Source organism: Staurois parvus, unplaced genomic scaffold (assembly GCF_062004578.1).
Source record: "Staurois parvus isolate SC_StPar_1 unplaced genomic scaffold, SC_StPar_1.0 ptg000602l, whole genome shotgun sequence".
Lineage (NCBI taxonomy): Eukaryota > Metazoa > Chordata > Amphibia > Anura > Ranidae > Staurois > Staurois parvus.
The window spans coordinates 202054-224496 of NW_028318398.1; the positions used below are offsets into that span (position 1 = coordinate 202054).

Here is a 22443-nt window from a genome sequence, read left to right on the forward strand (position 1 = left end):
GAATTAGAGGATATGTCATCCAGAACGTGGTCTATAGGTATGAGATTAGAGGATTAATAAAGCACAGTCATTGTACTGCACGGCCAGTAATAATCAGCGTATGAACATTTGGCTGAATATGGCTACCTACTGTAAATGTACATCATTATTAAAACGTCAAAATGTTATAACGATCATTTACATTACAATCCCGTCTGTCTGCAGCTGGATGTATGCTTCAGGAACTTTTGTGTCTCTTCCATTACAATTCATAGTTTGTATTTATCAATGGCTTTACCTTCTCAGTAAGATGGAGTTTCAATTCTTCTCATTGTTTTTTTTTGGCTTCCATTCAAAACAACCGAGCCTGCTGCGTCTGCTACTAAATCTATCCCTGTCCAAGGTTCCCTTAGGTAATGTCGGCTCGGCATATAATTATAGAGGGGAGACCGAAGCTTTTCTGTGACAATTAGCAGACTTGTAACATCAATTAATATGTAATATGATCCATGTGATTAGTGATGGAACCGCAATGAAAGAAGTCATTAAATGATCACATTGAAACACATTAATGATAATACAGAGACAGTTGTCAAACATCAAGGCTCATCATACAGATCATATTCCATGTTCCTTATATACCTGAGGAGCAAGAAAAGTACCTGATTTACAGCGGAATGTCAGAATAGATTGATACTGGTTTTATGTCAGTAGAAGTATGGAACTAACTGCTATGGATTATGTGCGGGCAATATTAGTATTATCATTTATAATAATAGATCCTATTTGAGATCACATAAGCATTTTTATACATTCCACAGTATTTCACAAAGTCAGTATTATTATTAGTATTATTATTAGTAATAATAATAATAATAATAATAATTATTATTATTATTATAATAACACTACTACTACTAATAATAATACTACTACTACTAATAATGATAACTAGAAAAGGTACAATTTCTGGGGAAATTGTGTGAAGTGTTCTTGCATCCAACACTAACCAAATGATTGATGAAATGTAAGCAGTGCACATGGCAAGCATAAAGAAATGCATTTCAACTTTTATTTTGCAGCTCACACTGTAGCTTTGGTCACTCTGCTTCCTGGTGACTCACCTTCGGTTGCTATGGCAACTCACTCAGAGCAAGCTGAGAGGAACTTTTATAAACACACTGCTCCAACTTGCCAACTTCACTGGCAATTGCCATCTTCAAACACATGTAGTTTTAAAAGTATAAATGCTACTGCGAAGAGCTTTATATTGTGAGAATCACAAGAGCCAGACCTAAATTTTGATATATAGTATGTCTCTGAAATATTAAAAATGAAGGCACAGTCGCAGTTTAAAAATGGCCCTTGAAATTTCAGGTGTCTAGAGTGAAGATTCAATGAAAGTCAATGGGCGGCATAAGTTGCAAACAAATGGTCATATTGTGAAAACTATCAGGACTATGGCTTAGCCGTGAACATTTTTAGTGACAGCAGGGTTAGCTGAACGTTTTGATATAAGATATGTGTAGGTGGGCTTGAAAATGACAGAGTGATGGCAGTTTACAAATCATGTTCTGATTTTTCCTTCCACCCTGTAGCTTTGCTCTGCTGCCACTCTAGATGCACCATTCATTCCTATGGGAAAATTTCACCACAAAAACCGCGATATTTTGTGAACGATTCAGTGAAACGTTCCACAAAGTAATAGCAATCCGATCGGGAACAATCCGCACGTTTTGATATATTACTTGTCTTTGTAGTGTAAAAACTGTGGGAGGAGTTAGCGTGGCAAATTTAGCTATAATAATAAGAATATATATGTGAGATAACAATAAGTGTTCCTGCTATGCAAGAACACTTAATAAGAACTAGAAAAGGTACAATTTCTGGGGAAATTGTGTAAAGTGTTCTTGCCGGCAACCTTTACCAAGTGATTGATGAAATGTAAACAGTGCACATGGCAAGCCTGATAGACTGAGAACTTTATTTCAACTTGGTGACTCAGCTGCCTGTGAGTCATGTTTGGTTGCTATAGCAACTCACTCAGTCACAGGAATGTGAGAAGCTCTGTTCTAAACACCCTGCTGTAACTTGCCAACTTCACTGGCGATTGCCATCTTCAAACACTTGTAGTTTGAAAAGTATAAATGCTACTGTGAAAAGGTTTATATTGTTAGAATCACAAGAAACGTTCCACAAAGTAATAGCAATCCTATCGGGAACAATCCGCACGTTTTGATATATTACTTGTCTTTGTAGTGTATAAACTGTGGGAGGAGTTAGCGTGGCAAATTTGGCTATAATAAGAATAAGAATATATATGTGAGATAACAATAAGTGTTCTTGCAAGAACACTTAATAATCATATTAACCTCTTCCCGCCCACAATGTACTGCGGCCAGGCGGCAGCTACAGGCAAAGCACCGTACCCGTACGTCGCTCTGGATGTACTAACACAGGGGACGCAGTGCTCCCCCCTCGCGACTGCTGTGTCTGGCGGACACAGCGGAATGAAGATCCCAGTGAATGGGACCCGTCATATGATCGCTATCCGATCACAATGTAATCAAAGCTGTTATGAATCAATCTCATTCATAACAGCTCTGCTCCTCTTCCTAGTGAGCTGTGATTGGCGCACAGCTGTCACATGATACATGGGGCCAATCACAGCACCCTGTACCATGTGACCAGCTCCAGCCAGTCACAGACTATACTGAGCTGTCAAAAACCTAACTCATTGATGACAGTTCATGAATGAGTTATGTTCATGACAGCCAGCTTTACATTGCAGGATCTTTATTTCTCCTGCAAAGCAAAGTATAAAAAAATAAAAAAAACATCCCTGATCACCCCCCCGCCCAGCAGTACAGTGTTACTATGGTAATATTGTACTATTCTGATAAAAGTATTACACAAAAAAAATTTAAAAAAATGTTTAAAAAAATAAAATAAAACATACCATATTGAGAATTTTCTTTAAAAAAATTATTTTTAAGGGTTTTTTTTTTAATTATTTGCCAACCGCTCACCCACATTTTGCGGGTGAGCAGCAGCTCTTGGCAAAGTGATGTAATCTTGCATCGCTTCCTATTTTGGGGTGTGAACGTGCCTGCATCTCCCGCTGCCCCCCCCCCCCCCCCCCCGGTCAGTTCAGGTTCAGAAGAGATAACACGGCATTGAGTAAAAGCACTACATTTTACACAAACATGTTAGATTAGCACATTTAATCCGTTGATTGCCCCGTCACCAAGCCAGTGCCATTAGTACAGTGTCAGTATATATAATTTTTCACTGATCACTGTATTCCTGCCACTAGCAACATCAGATAGCATCAGGGTCAGTTAGTGTCCCTCCCAGCCAGGGTCAGTTAGTGTCCCTCCCAGCCAGGGTCAGTTAGTGTCTCTCCCAGCCAGGGTCAGCTAGCATTGCCCGCACACTATCGCACTCACGCTATAGGTCGCTGATCACCCCCATTACTAGTATAGTGTTTGAATGAATCAAGATATTGATCATGAACAGAACTATACTAGTGCCTGCTTAGTATAGTGTCCCAGAAAATTCAGTGTTAGCAGGATCAGCGATGTTCAAAGTAATTTTATAATGAAAAAAAATGTTTTTCATGTAAACAAAAAGTGTCAGAAAAGGCTTGGTCTTCAAGAGTGGGTGATGTGTGGCATAAGCTTCTAATGTTGGTCCTGAAATGTCAGGATAGTAGAAGAACCCCCCCCAAATGACCCCTTTTTGGAAAGTAGACACTCTAAGGTATTTGCTAAGAGGCATGGTGAGTATTTTGCAGATCTCATTTGTTGTCACATGTTTTTGGAAAACGAAGAAAGAAAACAAAAATGTATTTTTTCTTTTTCAAAATGCTGTGACAAAAATTATATCTGTAAAATACTCACCATGCCTCTCATCACATTTCTTCGAAAAGGGGTCATTTGTTGGGGGGTGTTTGTACTATCCTGGCATTTTAGTGCCTTTCAAAACTGTGATAGGTAGTGGGGAAGTGATATGAGGAAATATGCCCTTTGAAAGCCTGGAGGTGGTCATTGGATTTTGGGGACCTGTATGTAGTTAGAATGCCAAATTGTCTCTCACATGTGGTATCCCCATATTTGGGAGAAGTATCAGAATGTGTTTTGGGGTGTTATTCCACATATACCCATGGCTTGTGTGCAAAATATATCATTTAAATGACAACTTTGTGTAAAAAAATAAAATTGGATTTTGGGAGCCTGTGTGTAGCTAGGCTGCCAAAATGTCTCTCACATGTGGTATCCCCATACTCACGAGAAGTAGAAGAATGTGTTTTGGGGTGTTATTCCACATATACCCATGGCATGCATGAGCAATATATCATTAAAGTGACAACTTTGTAAAAAAAAATGGTAATTTTAAGAAAAATTGTGGCAAAAAATAAAATGTTCCATGGACTCAACATGCCTCTCTGCAAAATCCTTGAGATGTCTATTTTCAAAACAGGGGTTATTGGGAGGGGGGGGGGGGGTTATACTGACCTGTTTTTTTAGCACCTCAAGAAATGTGATAAGCAGTCAGAAAGTACATGAGTGAAAGAAAAACACATATAGTGTTATGGTGGTGCTAAATTAATAGTAATAAAGTGATATAGTGAGTACAACACAATAAATTGTGAATAAATCACAAAATGACATCCATGAATTAATGTGAATACAAAAATATATATAATGATCCAAAGTCCACAGAAATGATTCCTCCTTCTTTGGAATCCATCACGTGCTGTTTACTGAAAGCAAGTGCTTCAAAATATTCCCCACACGGATGTGGACTCAGCAAAAGTTGTTGCCTCCCAATTTCGTGTTTGGCAAACAGGCTTCAAGGAATAATCCTCCAAAATATAAACGGACTATAACCAATGCTTATATATCATACAATCATGATATTCCTCTATCTCACAATTATCATGTAAAACAAATAGCAGAGAGGCACTCCAATGGTGTAGTATTAAAACCAAGATCCTTTAATTGTTCAAATGGACATTACTCACAAGCAAACAGTTGTAAAAAGCCCGGTATCATATACATGGATAAACCTGAAGTGACAATAGACAGTAGGTGCTCTCACCACCTCTGGATTGTTGTTTTCTGAAACTTCCGGTTCCGGTCAACGCTATATATGTGTTGTTTTTTCACTCATTTATTATGGTTTGTTTAAAGTGGCAGCTTTTAGAATATATTGGATACACTTAGCACAATTTAATAGGAGTTGAGAAATATCACATATAAGTTTATTTAATACACTCATTTTATGTATATATTAGTCAGAAAGTAAATGCCACGTAAATTCCAATATATATACCATAGATTGTAGACGCTACAACTTTCACACAAATCAATTAATTTATAAGTATTGGGATTTTTTTTTTACAAAACACATGCAGCAGAATACATTTTAGCCTAAATTTATGACTAACTTTGAGTTTTTTGGATATTTTTTATAACCAAAAATAAAAAATATTGTTTTGTTCCCCAAAATTTTCAGTCTTTTTTTGTTTATAGCGCAAAAAGTAAAAACTGCAGGGGGCGCATGCGCGGCCGGCTCTGATGGTGGACGTGCTTTGAGAGCAGCGCCGTCCACCCGCCAGTAACCGAGCGGCTCACACCGGCCCTGGGACTCCACACAGGCTCCACTGCACTGACATAAAGTGCCCGCACCTCCTCAGCTATGCCGCGGAGGAAAAAAACCTCCGATCAGCCCGGGAAACTTACGAAATTCTTCCCGGCCGCCGGGCCGAGATTCCGAGATGGCGCCCGCGGCTGCAAGCAGGGGGACATCAGCAGCACCCAGCAGGAGGACTACATGGCCCAGCAACATGATTCCAGGCTGCAACACTCGCTCTACCCTGGGGACCCTGGTGAGTTGTCACCCCCACTGTCCCCTACATCACTCAGCCCAGCTAAATCCAGGCCACGGCTAGATCAGGACCCCAGTACAGCATATCAGGCCTCAAACCCTTTATTGCAACCTTCTCATAAAGCCATGCCTGACATAGACGTATTCCCTCTGACATACCCTTGATGGAGATATGCATGAAAAGTATGCTTACATCTCTGCGCCAATCTTTACACAACGATATTTTTACGTCACTCAACCAGCTATCAACTATAGTACAACAACAAGAACACAGAATAAGCCACATTGAAAATAACATGGGAGACATAATCACGGCGCACAACAACTTGATTGACGCACATGCAGATCACTCAACCGATATTGAGCAAATCAACCAAAAACTGGCCGACTTGGAAGACAGATCACGCCGCAACAACATTAAGTTCAGAGGCATTCCTGAATCTATCACCAATGGCGACTTACTACCATACATACAGCACTACATCAAAATTCTCCTTCCATCAATCTCTGACATAGAGATCGCAATTGACCGTGCGCACCGCCTACCAAAACCCTCCTTCCTACCAGCAACCATCCCTAGAGATGTATTAGCCCGCATCCATTTCTACCATGTAAAAGACAAAATTATGTCGGCGGCCCGGAATCCACCGCCACTCCCGCCATCTCATGCAAATCTCTGCCTATATGCTGATTTATCTAAAGCTACCCTCCTCAACAGAAAAAGAATGGTATCCATCACCAAGGCCCTCAGAAACCACGGTATAGCCTACCAATGGGGGTTTCCCACCAAATTAACGGTGCGGCAACATGGTAGGATTTTTACTATTAAAACACTGGAGGCAGGCCTGGATTTACTAAAAACCTGGAATATCCTCCCTGCGGAATCACAAGAACCCGCACATAGCTCTATGGAAGCAACATAATCTTTACAAGACATATTTTCTACTGAAACATGCTCACACTCTCTCCCAGGAGCCACTTCTTAATTCGATATTTCTGGCGTTCGGCCCAGACCCATTGAAGTTTGTACGACGTGTTTATAATAGGCTTGACTCCCTCAGGCGGTCAAGTCCATTCGCATCCCCCAATTTTAAAGTAGAAATGTTGGCTACTCAACATATTTGCATTTTTTGCAAATGTTTTTTTACTGTTCTCTATATCCTTCCATTTCCATTCCCTTGGCACCACTGGACACCCACTCAAGACCCAAGTGTTAATTACCTCGATTCCTCATGGAACACTCCCCTCAATGCTCCGATTGAGCGACCATCCTACCACCCCCACCTGAATACCCATTTTCTTGGAAAACACAACATCATACGCTTCTCTCAAATACCACACCAGATTACGGAAAAGCTGGAAACCACGCTTACCAATGATTAATCTTACATCTTTAAATGTGCGTGGCCTAAACTCACCATATAAACGATCACTACTATCCAAAGAAGCAAGGAAGTTACGAACGGACATACTCTTCATACAGGAAACACACTTCGCTACCCAAAAGACACCCAAACTATACCTTCATCGTTTTTCTCAGCTGTTCATGGCAACTAACCCCAAAAAGAAAAATGGAGTGATTACGGCCATTAATGACTCTCTCTCATTCCGTATCCTATCACAGACGGCGGACCCACAAGGCCGCTACCATATATTGGTGTGTAAAATAAACGACAAGACCCATACTTTAGTGAATGTCTATGGCCCGAACTGCTAACAGCTACGTTTCTACCGTAAACTCTACAAAGTCATCTCTCCACTTAAACAAGGGAAACTCATTATCGGTGGAGACTTCAACATTGTAGGTAACTCGGACATAGAATCGTCTTCCACCTCGAAATCCACAAAACCGACCCTTAACCAATTTCTTCATGACAATGACTTATATGACATCTGGAGATGTCAGCACGGCTCTGAAAGAGACTATACCTACTACTCTCCCCCACATCTCTCGTACTCACGAATAGACATGTTTGTGATGGACAAATGGACATGTGACGTCATCTAAAATAGAAACTATAACCTGGTCCGATCATGCCCCAATCCAAATATCATTAGATGATGATCAAAATATGGAGATCCCACCGATTTGGAGACTCAACTCCTCACTCCTAACGTCACCGGAAAATCAGAAACATATTCAAGAAGCTCACAAACTCTTTTTTGATACCAATGTCACCCCTGATATATCCATCACCACACTTTGGCCGGCTTACAAGGCCTACATGAGAGGTATCCTCATACAATTAAACTCCCGCACTAAGAGACAACGATCTCAACAAGTCGACCAACTCATGACCTCCATTCGCCTAAATGAACGACTCAATAAACAACATCCAACTCCCTCCACAACCGCGACACTAAACGCGGATAGAAATAAATTAAGCACCATTTTACTACACACATACGACGCCAATCTGCAAAGATCGAAAGCCAAATTCTATGCACTCGGTAACAAAGCAAACTCGCTTCTTAGCAAGATCATTAAACAAAAACGACTTAAAACCAAAATACCCATAATTCGACACCCTACTTCGCACGTCCCCTTGACAAATCCCCGAGATATAGCCAATGCCTTCGCGACCTACTACCAGACATTATATAACTTAAAAGATGACACTAATACAACCCAACCAACAACGCAATCAATAGAACAATTTTTACATAACACTAATCTCCCACACATAACTCCCTCTCAACTTGAATCTATATCCGTACCGATTTCTCCTTCCTTTAAATAAATCACCAGGGAATGATGGTTTCACAAATGAATACTACAAAACATTCGCCCCCAATCTTAACTCACACTTATCTGTCCTATATAACCATGTCGCATCCTCCGGGGAATTCCCCCAAGAAATGTTACAGTCAATAATTACTACCATTTCGAAACCTGGTAAAGACCCCCAACTAGTACAAAATTACAGACCAATTTCGCTTCTTAACACGGATATAAAAATATACGCTAAGATAATCGCCCTCAGACTACTCCCCCACCTACCGACCTTAATTCACCCAGACCAAGTGGGATTTATTCCTGGTAGACAGGCGCCTGACGCCACTAGACGTATCATATCCCTACTACACCACCTTGAATCAGATACCCAACCTTCGCTTCTACTATCGCTTGATGCAGAAAAAGCATTTGACCGAATCCATTGGCAGTTCATGTCGTATACGCTCCAAAAATTTGGAATATCTGATTGGATGTTATCAGCTATTCTGTCCCTTTACTCTAAACCTTCAGCCAGAGTTCTAACCAATGGCACACTATCTCAACCCTTCTACATCTCCAACGGAACTAGGCAAGGATGCCTGTTATCCCCTATAATTTTTGCCCTACTCATTGAACCACTAGCAACCAACCTTAGAAATGATCCTAATTTCACGGGAATCAAATTTCTAAATTCCGAACACAAGATCAGCCTATTTGCAGATGACATTATCCTAATGGTCACTAATCCATACAAATCCCTCAAGTCGATACGAATGCATATTCAAAATTACGCATCCATATCTTACTACAAGCTCAATGAGCCTAAATCATCCATATTGAACTTACACATGCCTGAGACCACCCAAAGCCTACTCTCTAAACACTTCCCTGTTACTTGGGAAAAACTTAGCATCCCATATTTGGGAATTAAACTTACTGCAAGGACAAACCAACTCTATAATGCTAATTTTAAACCACTACTTGAATCTATTCCGCAAGAGATTAAAGGATTACGCACCACTACCCTCTCGACATTAGGTAGAATGGCGACAGTTAAAATGTCTATACTACCCAAGATACTCTACATCTTTCGCACTCTCCCTATCCCAGCCCCTCACACTTTCTTCACGAAACTCCAGGCAATATTGAACAAATTCCTTTGGAACTTGAAAAAGCCCAGGTGTGCCACAAACCTTCTAATTCGTCCTCCCTCCAGAGGGGGAGCTGGTCTCCCACATGTGAAATCATACTACCATGCCGCTCTACTTGATCAGCTCTTCTTTTCGAGGCAGCCCACAATAAGTAAAACCTGGACTCTGATGGAAACTTCCCTGTTACTACCGCACACCTTATCAGATTTATTATTTGTACCCCGTGGAGCACACCCTACAAATTTACACAACCACCCTTGCAAACAAGCTTCATTAATAGCTTGGTATGACTTTATTGCCCATAGCCACTTACGCAAAGATAACCTTCAAATTCCCACTCCGCTCTCATCCCTACATTTCCTTTCCCCCCATTTAAACCTAACTCTATGGATAAACCATGGAATACTGAATATACAAGACTTATACACTAACAATACATTAGATTCCTTTCAGACTATTCGAGGGAAATACCAAATCCCGGCTACTGAACATTTCACATATGTACGTATAGCCCATATCCTGTATAAGGTACATGTACCACTCAACGTAAAAATTCCAGCAACAGCACAACAATTCTTCCAAAGGACAACTTATCCAAAAAAAGGTATATCAACTTTTTACACAGCTCTAGTTGAAGCACAATTTACCACATACACATCATCCCTTGCGAACTGGGAAAAAGTAATCTCCCAGCCCATATCTCCCAATACGTGGGAGGAAACTTTCACCATCACTTTCAAGGCTTCAAAGTGCAGCTCCCATTGGGAAGCATATTTGAAAATAATTCACCAATGGTACTTAACTCCCGTTAAACTGTCCTTATTCTACCCTCAGCATTCCCAAAATTGCTGGAGACATTGTGGTGAAACAGGCTCACTTCTCCATTTAATGTGGGCGTGTAAATCCCTCACCTCCTACTGGAAACAAGTTTTCCAGATAATCTCCTCCATCGCTAAGACATCAGTTACTCCAAACCCTGCTCTAGCACTCCTACATATCGGCATAGACAAACTACCACTGTCTTCACGCATTATTACCATACACATCTTGTCAGCTGCAAAGCTCAATATCACCAGGTTGTGGCGATCTATCACCACTCCCTCTTTACACCGCCTACTAACTGTCCTTAACTTTCTATGCGAGATGGAGAGAAGAACAGCCCTCCATAATTCCTCATAAATTTGAGACTCACTGGACTCGCTGGCTACAGAACCCCAACTGCATAATAAAATGATCTTATAATATCCAAGTTACACGATTTCGATTATTTAGGTGCCATCACTTCCCCCCCCCCTTTTCCCCCCTTTGCCCCTTCCAATTTCCCTATATAAATATCTACCAAAATTTCAACAAGGTTCACAAAATTAGAGCATACCTCTCATGTAACCAAGACGAGACTTTAATATCTACCCCGGCCAGTTGGCGGGGTACCTCCACTCCATCCTTTCCTATCCATAATGTCTATATTTATTGTGAACCTTGTATTCCGTTGATCTCTGTTCTCTGTTATGTTGTATGTTTCAAAATATTTCAATAAAAACTAAGTGAAAATAAAAAGTAAAAACTGCAGAGATGATCAAATACCATCAAAAGAAAGCTCAGTTTGTGTGAAAATTAGGACATAAATAGTTTTTATACAGCATGGCACAACCTTGCAGTTACCAGTTGAATTAGGGCAATGCCAAACAGCAAAAAATGGCCTGGTCATGAAGGAGGGTAAATCTTCTGGAGGGCAAGAGGTTAATCACAATAATAATAATAATAATAATAATATAATTCCAACATTTAAACACCACATTGTTGGAGACTGAAGAACTGAAGTGGTATAATTGTGGCATAAACAATAGATTTGTACATTTTAAAATATATTTTGGTGATAATGTTAAAACAGTTATATATTTGTATCTTTGCTGAGCTTTCCATAAAATGTTTCTTAGTAAAACTTTTTCATTTTTATCAAAGAAAACAACTGAAAGTAGATACAGAAAAAAATAGCATATGCAGAACAATGATAAATCTATTACACTGAAATGTATAAAAAGAGAGAGGAGAGATGATGACATTGTCAGTAACTTACTGAGGGCATGTCACTGATCAATGTTCAGTATCATCTCCACATCCATGATATTGATGCCAGAGAACGCTTTATGTTCTATGAAGATCAGAATCTTAGTTTCATGTAATCTCTATAAAGGTCTTCTTTTCTGCATTGTCCTTTGGATGACATTTTTTATAACCAAGACTCACAATTTACCACCATTCTTTAAAGTCCAGTTGGGGTATGAGGAAGATGAGACTGGATATTATCAAGATGGTGACCTTATTATTGGAGGAATATTAACAATATCTGCAGATGTTGTACCAAAGGTGGAAAACAATACCCTAATCCTTTCTACTATTGGGTAAGTAGCATTTTACAGAATTGCTTACATTGTTCTCTTTTTTTTTGTTGAATTCAGTTGAAGAAATGTCCAGGAATTGCCATAACCAGTGATAAAAAATAAAGGGATTCTGTGAAGATAGAAATATAGGAGTTTCATCTGATGACTTGTTTGAAAACCTGTACTGAAGTGTATGAGACTGTCTGTGGTGACCTTCCTAAAAAAATACTAGTTCTTTGGCCAACACGCTGATCGTTCAGGTTCAGTCCTTCCTTGATCACAGACCTAGGGCAAAATGAGGCTCCAGAATTCTGACTTTCCTAATCTGAAGGCTTGTTTTTGTCTCAGGATGTATTGGTCCAGAGGAATACAGTTTTCCTTTAGGGCAGACATTTTTGCATTGTGATATTGATCCTCTATTCATTGGCTAGACGGTCACTGACTTCAAATAATTATGCAGGATGCACATATTAATATTATTCAGCACTTTCTATATCCACTTCAAATTTGGAAGGTTTTACCCCCTTCATGACCAGGTCATTTTTTGATATTCAGCGCTACTTTTATTGGTAATTGTGTGGTCATGCAACACTGTCAGGGGCGTATTTACTGCTAAGCAAAAAAGGCATTTGCCCCATGGAAGACGAGACTAACATGGCAGGGGACAGATGATGGGCTCCGGGTGAGGCACTGCCTGAGCTCCGCCATGGGATCTGAGAGAGGCTGCGGGCTTCCGGAGGGGGTAGGTAAAGGGCGACTCTCATTCCCGCACAAGGGCGACACTGAGGATGGCTGGCTGCTTTCATTCTGGAGAGGTGCAGGTGAGTGCTGGAAGAATGCTTCTCTCTGTCTGTGGCTCCGGGGATGGCTAGCTGCTTTTTCTCTCTCTTTTTTTTTATTTGGGGGGGCACCCGATTTTTCTGTTGCCTAGAGCAGAACAATCACAAAATAGACCACTGAACAATGTACCCAAACTAAATGTATATACATTTTTTCACACAAACATAGCTTTCTTTTGGTGGCATTTGAGTAACACTGGGTTTTTATTTTTTATCATATGTATTAAAAAAGACTAAAAATTTTGAAAAAAAATATATTTTCTACTTTCTGCTATAAAACATATCCAATAAAAAAATCGAATTTCTTCATAAATGTAGGCCAAAATGTATTTGCTACATGTCTTTGGAAAAAATCCCAATACATGTATATTGATTGATTTGCGTGAAAGTCACAGTGTCTACAAACTATGGTATATATACTGGATTTTTTTCTTTTTTTATACTACTAATGGCAGTGATCAACGACATATAGTGGGACTGTGATAGTGCAGCAGGAAATTTGACACTAACTGATACTGACATCTCCAGTGACACTAATACAGTGATCAGTGATAATACTATACACTGTCACTGTACTAATGACACTGGTCGGGAAGGGGTTGACATTTTGGATAATCAAGAGGTAAAATGTGTGCCTAATACATGTTCATTTGTGTAATGTGTTCTGATTTTTACTAAAAATCTCTTTGATTCTTCTCCCTGCTTTGTAGGGAGTAGAAGTATAGAGATCATTCCCTCTGTGCAGAGCCCTGTGTTGATTGTCAAGCAGGTCCCATCCATGAATAATTGTCTTGGACCTGCTGACAAACTTCCACTGTGTACAATCGGCGGGCGGGGGTGCGCACATTCACCTTGTAGGTGGAAGAGTCCAGCGGTGTACAGGTACGTTGCATTGCCTGTATGGGCCGCCCATCCGCAGTACATTGCTGGTGGTCCACAAGTGGATATAAATATAATTTGTACCACCACCCAGTTTTATTTTCAAATAATTTTTATTGAAATTTTTATCATCTTAAAACAAGATAACAGCGTATAGAAACATTCAAGTGAGAGGTTCACAAAGGCAAGGTTACAAAACGTAAGATAAAAGAAGAGGTGATAGATCCCCACCATCCGGTTGGGGACCTGTTAAGTGTAATCAAGTTTACGTGAGAGGTATGCTCGTGGTTCATGAACCATGTTGTAGAACGTAAAACAAAAGAAACTAGGTAGGGGTTGAGAGAAGGGGTAGGAAGAATGGGGGAGGGAGGGAAGAGGGCACCAATGAGCTGTGAAAACAGTATCTGCTAGGATTTAGGACTAGTAATCAGGTGAGTGAACAATTGGGGTGTTTTAACCAACGAGACCAGTGTAGTATGAATTTATGATAGGTGGAGTTTCGGAGGGCCGTTCTTCGTTCCATCTCGCATTGTAGATTGATATCAGCAACGAGACGAGACAATAAGGGGGGTGACGTATTTCGCCATAGTTTAGTTATGTTTATCTTAGCTGCTGCCAGAATGTGTACAATAATAGTGAGTGAGCGTTTGGGGAATTTTTCTATCATTATATGTAGGAGGGCTAGACCAGGATTTGGGGTCATTGGTGTATCTATAATTGAAGAAATCATTTGAAACACTTTGTTCCAATACGACTTGATGGATTTGCATGACCATAGCAAATGAAAGAGCGAGCCAGTTTCGCCGCAATGTCTCCAGCAGGTTTGTGGCTGTTGTGGATAGTACAGAGATAATTTGGCAGGGGTTAGATAGCATTGATGGAGAATTTTCAAATATGAATCCCAGTGGGAACTACATTTTGAGGCTTTGTATGTGATGGCGAACGTTGTTTGCCAGGATTGTGGAGTGGTTGGGAGAAGTAAAATCCTCTCCCAGTTAGTCAGGGACGACGTATGGGTTGTAAATTGCGCTTCAATTAGTAATGTATAGAAGGTGGATATTCCCTTCTTCGGGTAAATAGTCTTCTGGAAGAAATGGTGTGCGGTAGCAGGAAAGTCTATTTCAAGTGGTATGTTCGTTTTATGGAGCAAGTGGGTTACGCGCATAAAAGTGAATTGCTCCTTATCAGGAAGATGGAATCTCCTCTGGAGGGTCTGAAAAGAATCTGGTTTTTGAGTAGTGTAGAGATCTTGAATATGATGTATACCGCACGCTTTCCAAGAAGTTAAGTTTAAATGGGGGGACAAGAAGTGCAGTGATGATATGGGGATAGGGATTCGTAGATTAGTCTTATGTGAATGCGTGTATGTCAGAAAATCATGCCAAACCGTCAGAGAGGCCTGAATACATGGATGTGAATGTAGAGGACCAGTCTGAGCTATGTGGGGGGTAAAAAGTAAATCTATTAATAATCCCGGTGAGTACAAAGAGGATTCCATGATAGTCCAGGTTTTGTCTTAGGTGGGGTGCCACCAGTAGAAGAGCTGATCTAATAAGACAGCTTGGTAATAGGATTTTAAATGCGGGAGACCGGCTCCCCCTCTGAAGGGTGGGCGTATCATTTGGAATTCCAAATGAATTTATTCAGAATTTTTTGAAGTGTGGAAAAAAAGGAGGAAGGTATAGAAATAGGCAGCGTGCGGAAGATATATAAAATTTTAGGCAGTATGCACATTTTGATAGTCGCTATTCTGCCTAACATAGATAAGGTAGCTGTACGTAGGCTTCTAAGCTCCTGTGGAATTATGTCAAGTAACGGTTTAAAATTAGCTGCATAGAGTTGATTAGTTTTGGCAGTCAGTTTAATCCCCAAGTAGGGAATATTGTGAGTTTCCCACTGAAAAGGGAAATGTTTTATAAGCCAGTTTTGAAGTGGAGCAGGAGTATATAAGTTTAAAATAGAAGACTTGGGTTCATTAAGTTTATAGTATGAGACATCTGCGTAGGTTTGTATGTGAGAGCGTATTGAAGTAAGTGACTTATAAGGGTTTGTAATCATTAGAATAATGTCATCCGCAAAGAGGCTAATTTTGTGTTCGTGCCTAAGAAATTTAATTCCTGAGAAACTGGGGTCATTTCTGAGGTTAGATGCTAGTGGTTCAATGAGTAAAACGAAGATTATGGGGGAAAGAGGGCAGCCTTGTCTAGTTCCGTTGGAAATTTAGAACGGTTGTGAAAGCGTGTCATTGGTGAGAACTCTAGCAGAGGGTTTGGAATATAGAGATAGAATTGCAGACAACAACCAATCCGTAATTCCAAATTTTTGGAGAGTGAGTGTCATAAACTGCCAGTGAATGCGGTCAAATGCTTTCTCTGCATCCAGAGATAGGAGGAGTGAGGGTTGATTTTCTAAATCAAGGTGGTGTAGTAGTGATATGATTCGTCGAGTCGCATCGGGGGCCTGTCTACCTGGTATGAATCCTACTTGGTCAGGGTGGATTAGGGTGGGAAGATAGGGAAACAGTCGTAGAGCTAATATCTTGGCATATATTTTTAGGTCTGTGTTGAGCAGTGAGATTGGCCTATAGTTCTGAACTAATTGGTGGTCTTTACCTGGTTTTGGGATAGTAGAGATTATTGATTGTAGCATATCAGAGGGAAATTCCCCTTTAGAAGCAACGTAGTTATAAAGATCCGAAAGGTGTGGAGTGAGGGAGGGAGCAAATATTTTGTAATATTCATTAGTGAAACCGTCGTTACCTGGTGATTTGTTCAAAGGGAGTTTATTTATGGTTTTCTCGATCTCTGTGGGTGAAATCGGTACAGAGAGGGAGGCTAACTGGGAAGGCGTAATGTGGGGGAGACTGGTATGACGCAGGAAATTTTCAATCGATGGGGTTGTTGGTTGAGTCGTGTTGGGGTCGTCCTTTATATTGTAGAGAGATTGATAGTAACACGCAAACGCGTCAGCTATGTCTTGTGGGTTGGTCAACGGGGCACGTGAGATTGGGTGTTGGACCGTGGCAATTTTGTTTTTAAGCCGTTTTTGTTTGATGATTTTAGTAAGAAGAGAATTTGATTTGTTGCCTAGTGCATAGAATTGGGACTTTGTTTTTTGGAGGTTCGTATCATAAGTATGTAATAGAATAGTACGTAGTGTGTTCCTATCTCGGTTTAAGACCGCGGTCGTGGTGGGGTTTGGATTTTGTTTGTTAGTGTCTTCATTCTTGCGTATAGAAGCTAGGAGTTGGTCAATTTGCTGTGACCATTGTTTTTTAATGCGAGAATTTAGTTGGATGAGGATACCTCTCATGTAAGCTTTATATGTTAACCAAAGTGTGGTAATAGAGATATCCGGAGTGATGTTAGTTTCAAAAAAGAGGTGATGAGCATCTAATACAAATTTTTGGTTGTCTGGGTGTTTCAGAAGTGTAGAATTAAGTCTCCAAATAGGAGGAATCGCTGACCGTCGGTGATCATCCAAAGAGACGCTGATCGGAGCATGATCGGACCAAGTTATAGTACCGATGTTGGATGAGGACACGTGTTGTAAAGTCCATTTGTCAGTGACAAACATGTCAATTCTAGAGTACGAGAGATGTGGGGGTGAAAAATAGGTGTAGTCTCTCTCCGAGCCGTGTTGGCATCTCCAAATGTCATATAAGTCATGGTCATGCAAGAAGCGGTTGAAGTCCAGGTTGGTGTGTTTCTTGTTAGAGGAGGAATCTATAAGTGAATTGCCAAGGACATTAAAGTCTCCTCCAATGATGAGTCTACCTCGTTTGTGTCGGGAGATGAGGTTGTAGAGTTTGCGGTAAAATCTGAGTTGTTTACTATTCGGGCCATATACGTTCACTAAGGTATACGTAAGCTCCTTAATTTGGCATATCAAAATGAGGTAGCGCCCTTGTGGGTCGATTATGGTGGAGGTGAGTTGGAAAGAGAGAGCGTCATTAACAGCGATAATAACTCCATTCTTTTTTTTATCATTCGTTGCCATGAATTGTTGAGAGAATCGGTGAAGATACAGTTTAGGGGTCTTTTCCGTGGCGAAGTGAGACTCTTGTATAAAGAATAGGTCTGCTTGAGATTTTCGAATTTCTCTTAATAGCATCGATCTCTTGAAAGGGGAGTTGAGGCCTCGTACATTAAGAGAGGTGATTGTAATCATTTATAAGTTGATTTTCGGGGTAGAGGCATATTTGGGATGTTCTTTGGTAATATTCTGGGTCAGAATACTTCAATCCAGTGTCAGAGATATATAGCTGGTGGTGCCATGGGAAGGGATAGGTGGAAAGGGAGAAAACGGGAGTAAAAAAACACTTACGTAAAACGCAAGTAACCAATGTAGCCAGGAACGCTACTGCAAAAATGGGGGAGCCAAACAGGTTTTGACCACCGGAGGGGTCATACCTATAGAACACTTTGCAAACTAAAGTCATTAGGTATAGGCCGATCGCCAGAAATAGGAGTGTTCAGAGAGAACCTCCAGGGAAAAACATAAGCATGCGTAAACACGTTTTTGCCACTGGGCCCTTCAAGTCGCTTCCATATTTTGAACGGAACCAGGGTTGTTCTTCTGTGGGTCTGCAGGTAAAATGCTCCAAGCCTTAAGGAAGTCCAATCCAGCCTCCAAATTTTTAATAGTATAAATCCTGCCTTGGTGTCGCACTATTAATTTTGTTGGGAATCCCCACTGATAGGCCATACCATGATTCCTGAGTGCTTTTGTGATTGAAATCATCTCTTTCCTGTTGGAAAGTTTGGCCTTGGACAAATCAGCATAGAGACGCAGATTCGCATGAGAGGGTGGGAGTGGAGGTGGGTTTCTAGCCGCCATCATAATTCTCTCTTTAACGTGGTAGAAGTGTATACGGACGAGCACATCCCTAGGGATGGATGCTGACAGGAATGAAGGCTTAGGAAGTCGATGTGCTCGATCGATCGTGGCCTCTACTTCAGAGAGCGTTGGGATTAAAAGCTTTAGGAAGTGTTGCAAATATGGCAGCAGTGCGTCGGTAGCACTGTTTCTGGGACCCCTCTGAGTTTGATATTATTACGGCGCGATCGGTCCTCCATGTCAGCCAACCTTAGGTTAATTTGTTCGATGTCCGATACATGGTCTGTGTGAGCATCAATCAAATCATTGTGTGCCTCTATAATGTCAGCTATATTGGTCTCAATATGGCGGATTCTGCGTTCCTGTCTTTGCACCAAGGCAGTAATTTGGGTTAATGGCGCAGATATATCATTATGTAAAGTTTGATGCAGTGATGTTAGCATGTTCTTCATGCAGATTTCAGTCAGAGGTTGGTCAGATGCTGGGAATGCGTCTATGTCAGGCAAGGAGGAATGTAATGGCTGAGGTGGGACATTTATGGCTTGGCAGGAGTCGTCAGGGTCACTCTCTAGCCGCGGCCGTGATTTAGCTGGGCTGCAGGTCGTGGGTGACAGTGGGGGTGACAACTCACCAGGGTCCCCTGGGTAAAGCTGGTGCTGCAGCCTGGGATCCGCGCTCTGGGACCTGTAGTCCTCCTCCTGACCTTTGCAGCCTCCCTGCATGTCTGTATGGCGGCCGCCATCTTGGTTTCCCGGCATAACAGTCGAGAAGAAGTTTGTTAGTTTCCCTGGCTGCCCCGGGCTCTTTTTCCTGCGGGGCATGTCTAGTGGGCTGCGGGCACACTACGGGAGCTGCCGTGTGCTCTTAGTTTTCCCTGGGGTCTGAGTGAGCCGCTTCAATGCTGGCGGGTGGACGGAGCGGGAACTATCGCGCGTCCATCCTCGAGCCGGCCGCGCATGCGCCCCCCACCACCCAGTTTTAAACAATAAAATCAATCACTTATAAAATGAATTATAAAGTAAAGAATTATTAATGACAAAACAAGCCTGTATCCTAATCCTTCACATACATAATCTGGGAAATAGAGGAATAAAAGTCCTTCTTTCAAGTGTTTTTTCAGGAGCCTGAGATATATCAATAGAGCAAACCCAGAAGCTCCGTCTCTCTCTCTTTTAACCACTTCCAGTCCGGACACTTTCCCCCCTTCCTGTCCAGGCCAATTTTCAGCTTTCAGTGCTGTCACACTTTGAATGACAATTGCGCAGTCATGCAACACTGTACCCATATTAATTGTTTAGCATTTAGTTTGAGACAGATAAAGCTTTATTTTGGTGGTATTTATTCACCGCTGGGATTTTTATTTTTTTTTGCTATATAAATGAAAACGTCCAAAAAGTTTGAAAAAAAGTGTTTTTCTTATACAATTTTGCAAATAAATAAACTTTCTTCATAAATCTTGGCCAAATTTTATTCAGTTATCTTTTTAGTAAAAAAAAATAACCCAAATTAGTTTATAACCAAAAATTATAATTTTTTAAAACTTTTTTTTTACATTTTTATGTTTTTTTTATATTATTATTTATGTGGTTTTTTTTTGTTTTTTTTTACATACTGTCACCCTAGCAGCACAGTGTCACCATGGTGACACTGTATTACTTGTGGGGGTGATGAAGATTTCTTTTTTTTTTTTTTTTTTACACTGATTTCTTTTACACCCATAAAGGCTGTAAAAGCAATAATTTCTCCTTTTCTCTTTGGCTGTATTCTTGCAGCCATTGAGAAATAATGTGTGAGCTGTGATTGGTCACAGCTTGTCACATGGTACATGGCTGTTGTGAATAGCCTTGTACCATGTGACCTCGGTGATCAATCACAGATTTCACACGTAGTAAGCAATGATGTCAGAAGTGACATCTTGCTTACTACTCTGCATGTGATCACTAATAATATGTAAATATGCAGCGCTGATATGACTAAAAAACACACAATCATTAATAAAAACTTTAAATTAAATAAATATCATAAATAAGGTCTGAATCCCAATGTGATGGGATATTTACAGTGACACGTGCAGTAAAGTCATTGAATTCGTAGTGAAGAATGTCTATGGCTCCTGTGATAGTGGACATGGATACACATTGCACTAACCAGATAGCACAACTTAATGCGCATGGAGTATATAAGACCTACTCCCGGTTCTCTGGATGTGGAGTACTGCAGAGGATTGATGTCATCAGCGCTGCAACCACCAGGTGTCATCCATCTGAACTGAGCATCCAGCCTCCAGAAATGCCAATAACAGCCACCAGGGGGGTCATACACAATGCCAAGCCACAGCACTACAGGTGTCACCTTCAAAAAACGGGCTCCCAGGGAAAAAAGAGCCCAAGAGAAAGCCTCCAATAGTGTAGTATGTCTTTATTAATCCAAAATGACAGCATAAGAAGGATGAATCAGACTTACATCAAATTCCAATATGGCTGCCGGCCGTCCCAAAAATGGCCCTACGGTGTGTACAAAGTGGTTAGGGGCACCTCCCTAATGCGTTTCGTGTTCAAACACTTTTTCAAAGGGCCCTTTGAAAAAGTGTTTGAACACGAAACGCATAGCAGCGCGGTATATTTACATATTTTTATTCTGTTTTATGGGTTCTTGAGGTTCACCTGCATATGCTAGCAGCTGATTTATTATCTACCCAGCGCTCGATTATTTACATTTATTTATGCATGTGATCACTGATTGGTCAATCAGTGATCACATGATCGGGACCTCGCACAGAGTTCCTGTACAACGATCCGGAGGACACAGCGGACACAGCGGGCACCGGATCGCGGTACTGCGTGCTCCCAGGGACCGCGCACAAGCAGGGGGTGGGGAGGCCGTTTATGAACGGCCACCAGACCCTGCACTGCCACCGTCCTTCCATTTATATACAACGGCTGGATGGGAAGTGGTTAAACCACTGATGGCACGACCAGGAGCCTAAGAAGAAGAGCTCACCTGAGATATATCTCAGGCTCCTGGTTGTATCATCAGTGGTTTCTAAGAGTCAGAGACGGAGGTTCCGGGTATATTGTATCACAAACTGATAACCGGCAAGCCTTCTGGTGAGGAGCAAAGTGGTGGAGGATTCCACACAGACAAGTGGCACTTTTTGGATTAAGCACTAATATTTTTGAACTGTCACATGAAGGACTTTGACTATATTATTGCACGGGCACCTTAACCGTGGTACATTCACAGCTGCGGCTGTCAATCACTGGGTCCCGGGCAGTGATTACTCGCTGGTACCCGGTGATTGCCGAGGATCTCCGGCGGTGGGGGGGAACTGTTTGTAAGCAAAACAGTTCTCCTCCACAGCCATGCACAGCAGTGTGCTTACAGTGAAGCGCTAACACACAGCCCCACAGTAGAACAGCACACAGTTAACCCTTTGATCACCCTTCCTGCCCAGTGCCATTAGTACAGTGTCAGTGCTTTTTATTAGCATTTATCACTGTGTTGGTGTCACTGCGGATGTCAGCAGGAGCGTATTTACCACAAGGTAAACAAGGCATTTGCCTAGGGCGGCATTTTTCAGGCGGGCAGCAGTGCTCCTCCGGAAGAAGGGATAGAAGAAGAGACACATGTGGCATGGGGACCAGGTGAGATCCAAGAGAGGTTGTGAGCTGCTTGATGGTGTATGGAGAACCCGACTCTTGTTCCGGGGGATGTCCAGAGCTGTGAAGGTGAGTGTCTTTCTCTCTCTCAATGTGGGGGGGTGCTAT

General features: G+C 41.3%; 1 protein-coding gene across 1 annotated transcript in view; it reads left to right on the plus strand.

Moving 5' to 3' along the window:
- Nucleotides 1-5682: 5682 nt before the first annotated feature.
- Nucleotides 5683-22443, plus strand: part of LOC149449819 (vomeronasal type-2 receptor 26-like) — an 87035-nt gene continuing 70274 nt past the window's right edge. The window contains exon 1 of the mRNA XM_089692714.1: nucleotides 5683-5872. Coding sequence (XP_089548840.1) covers nucleotides 5683-5872 — 190 coding nt within the window. The remainder of the gene's footprint in view (nucleotides 5873-22443) is intronic.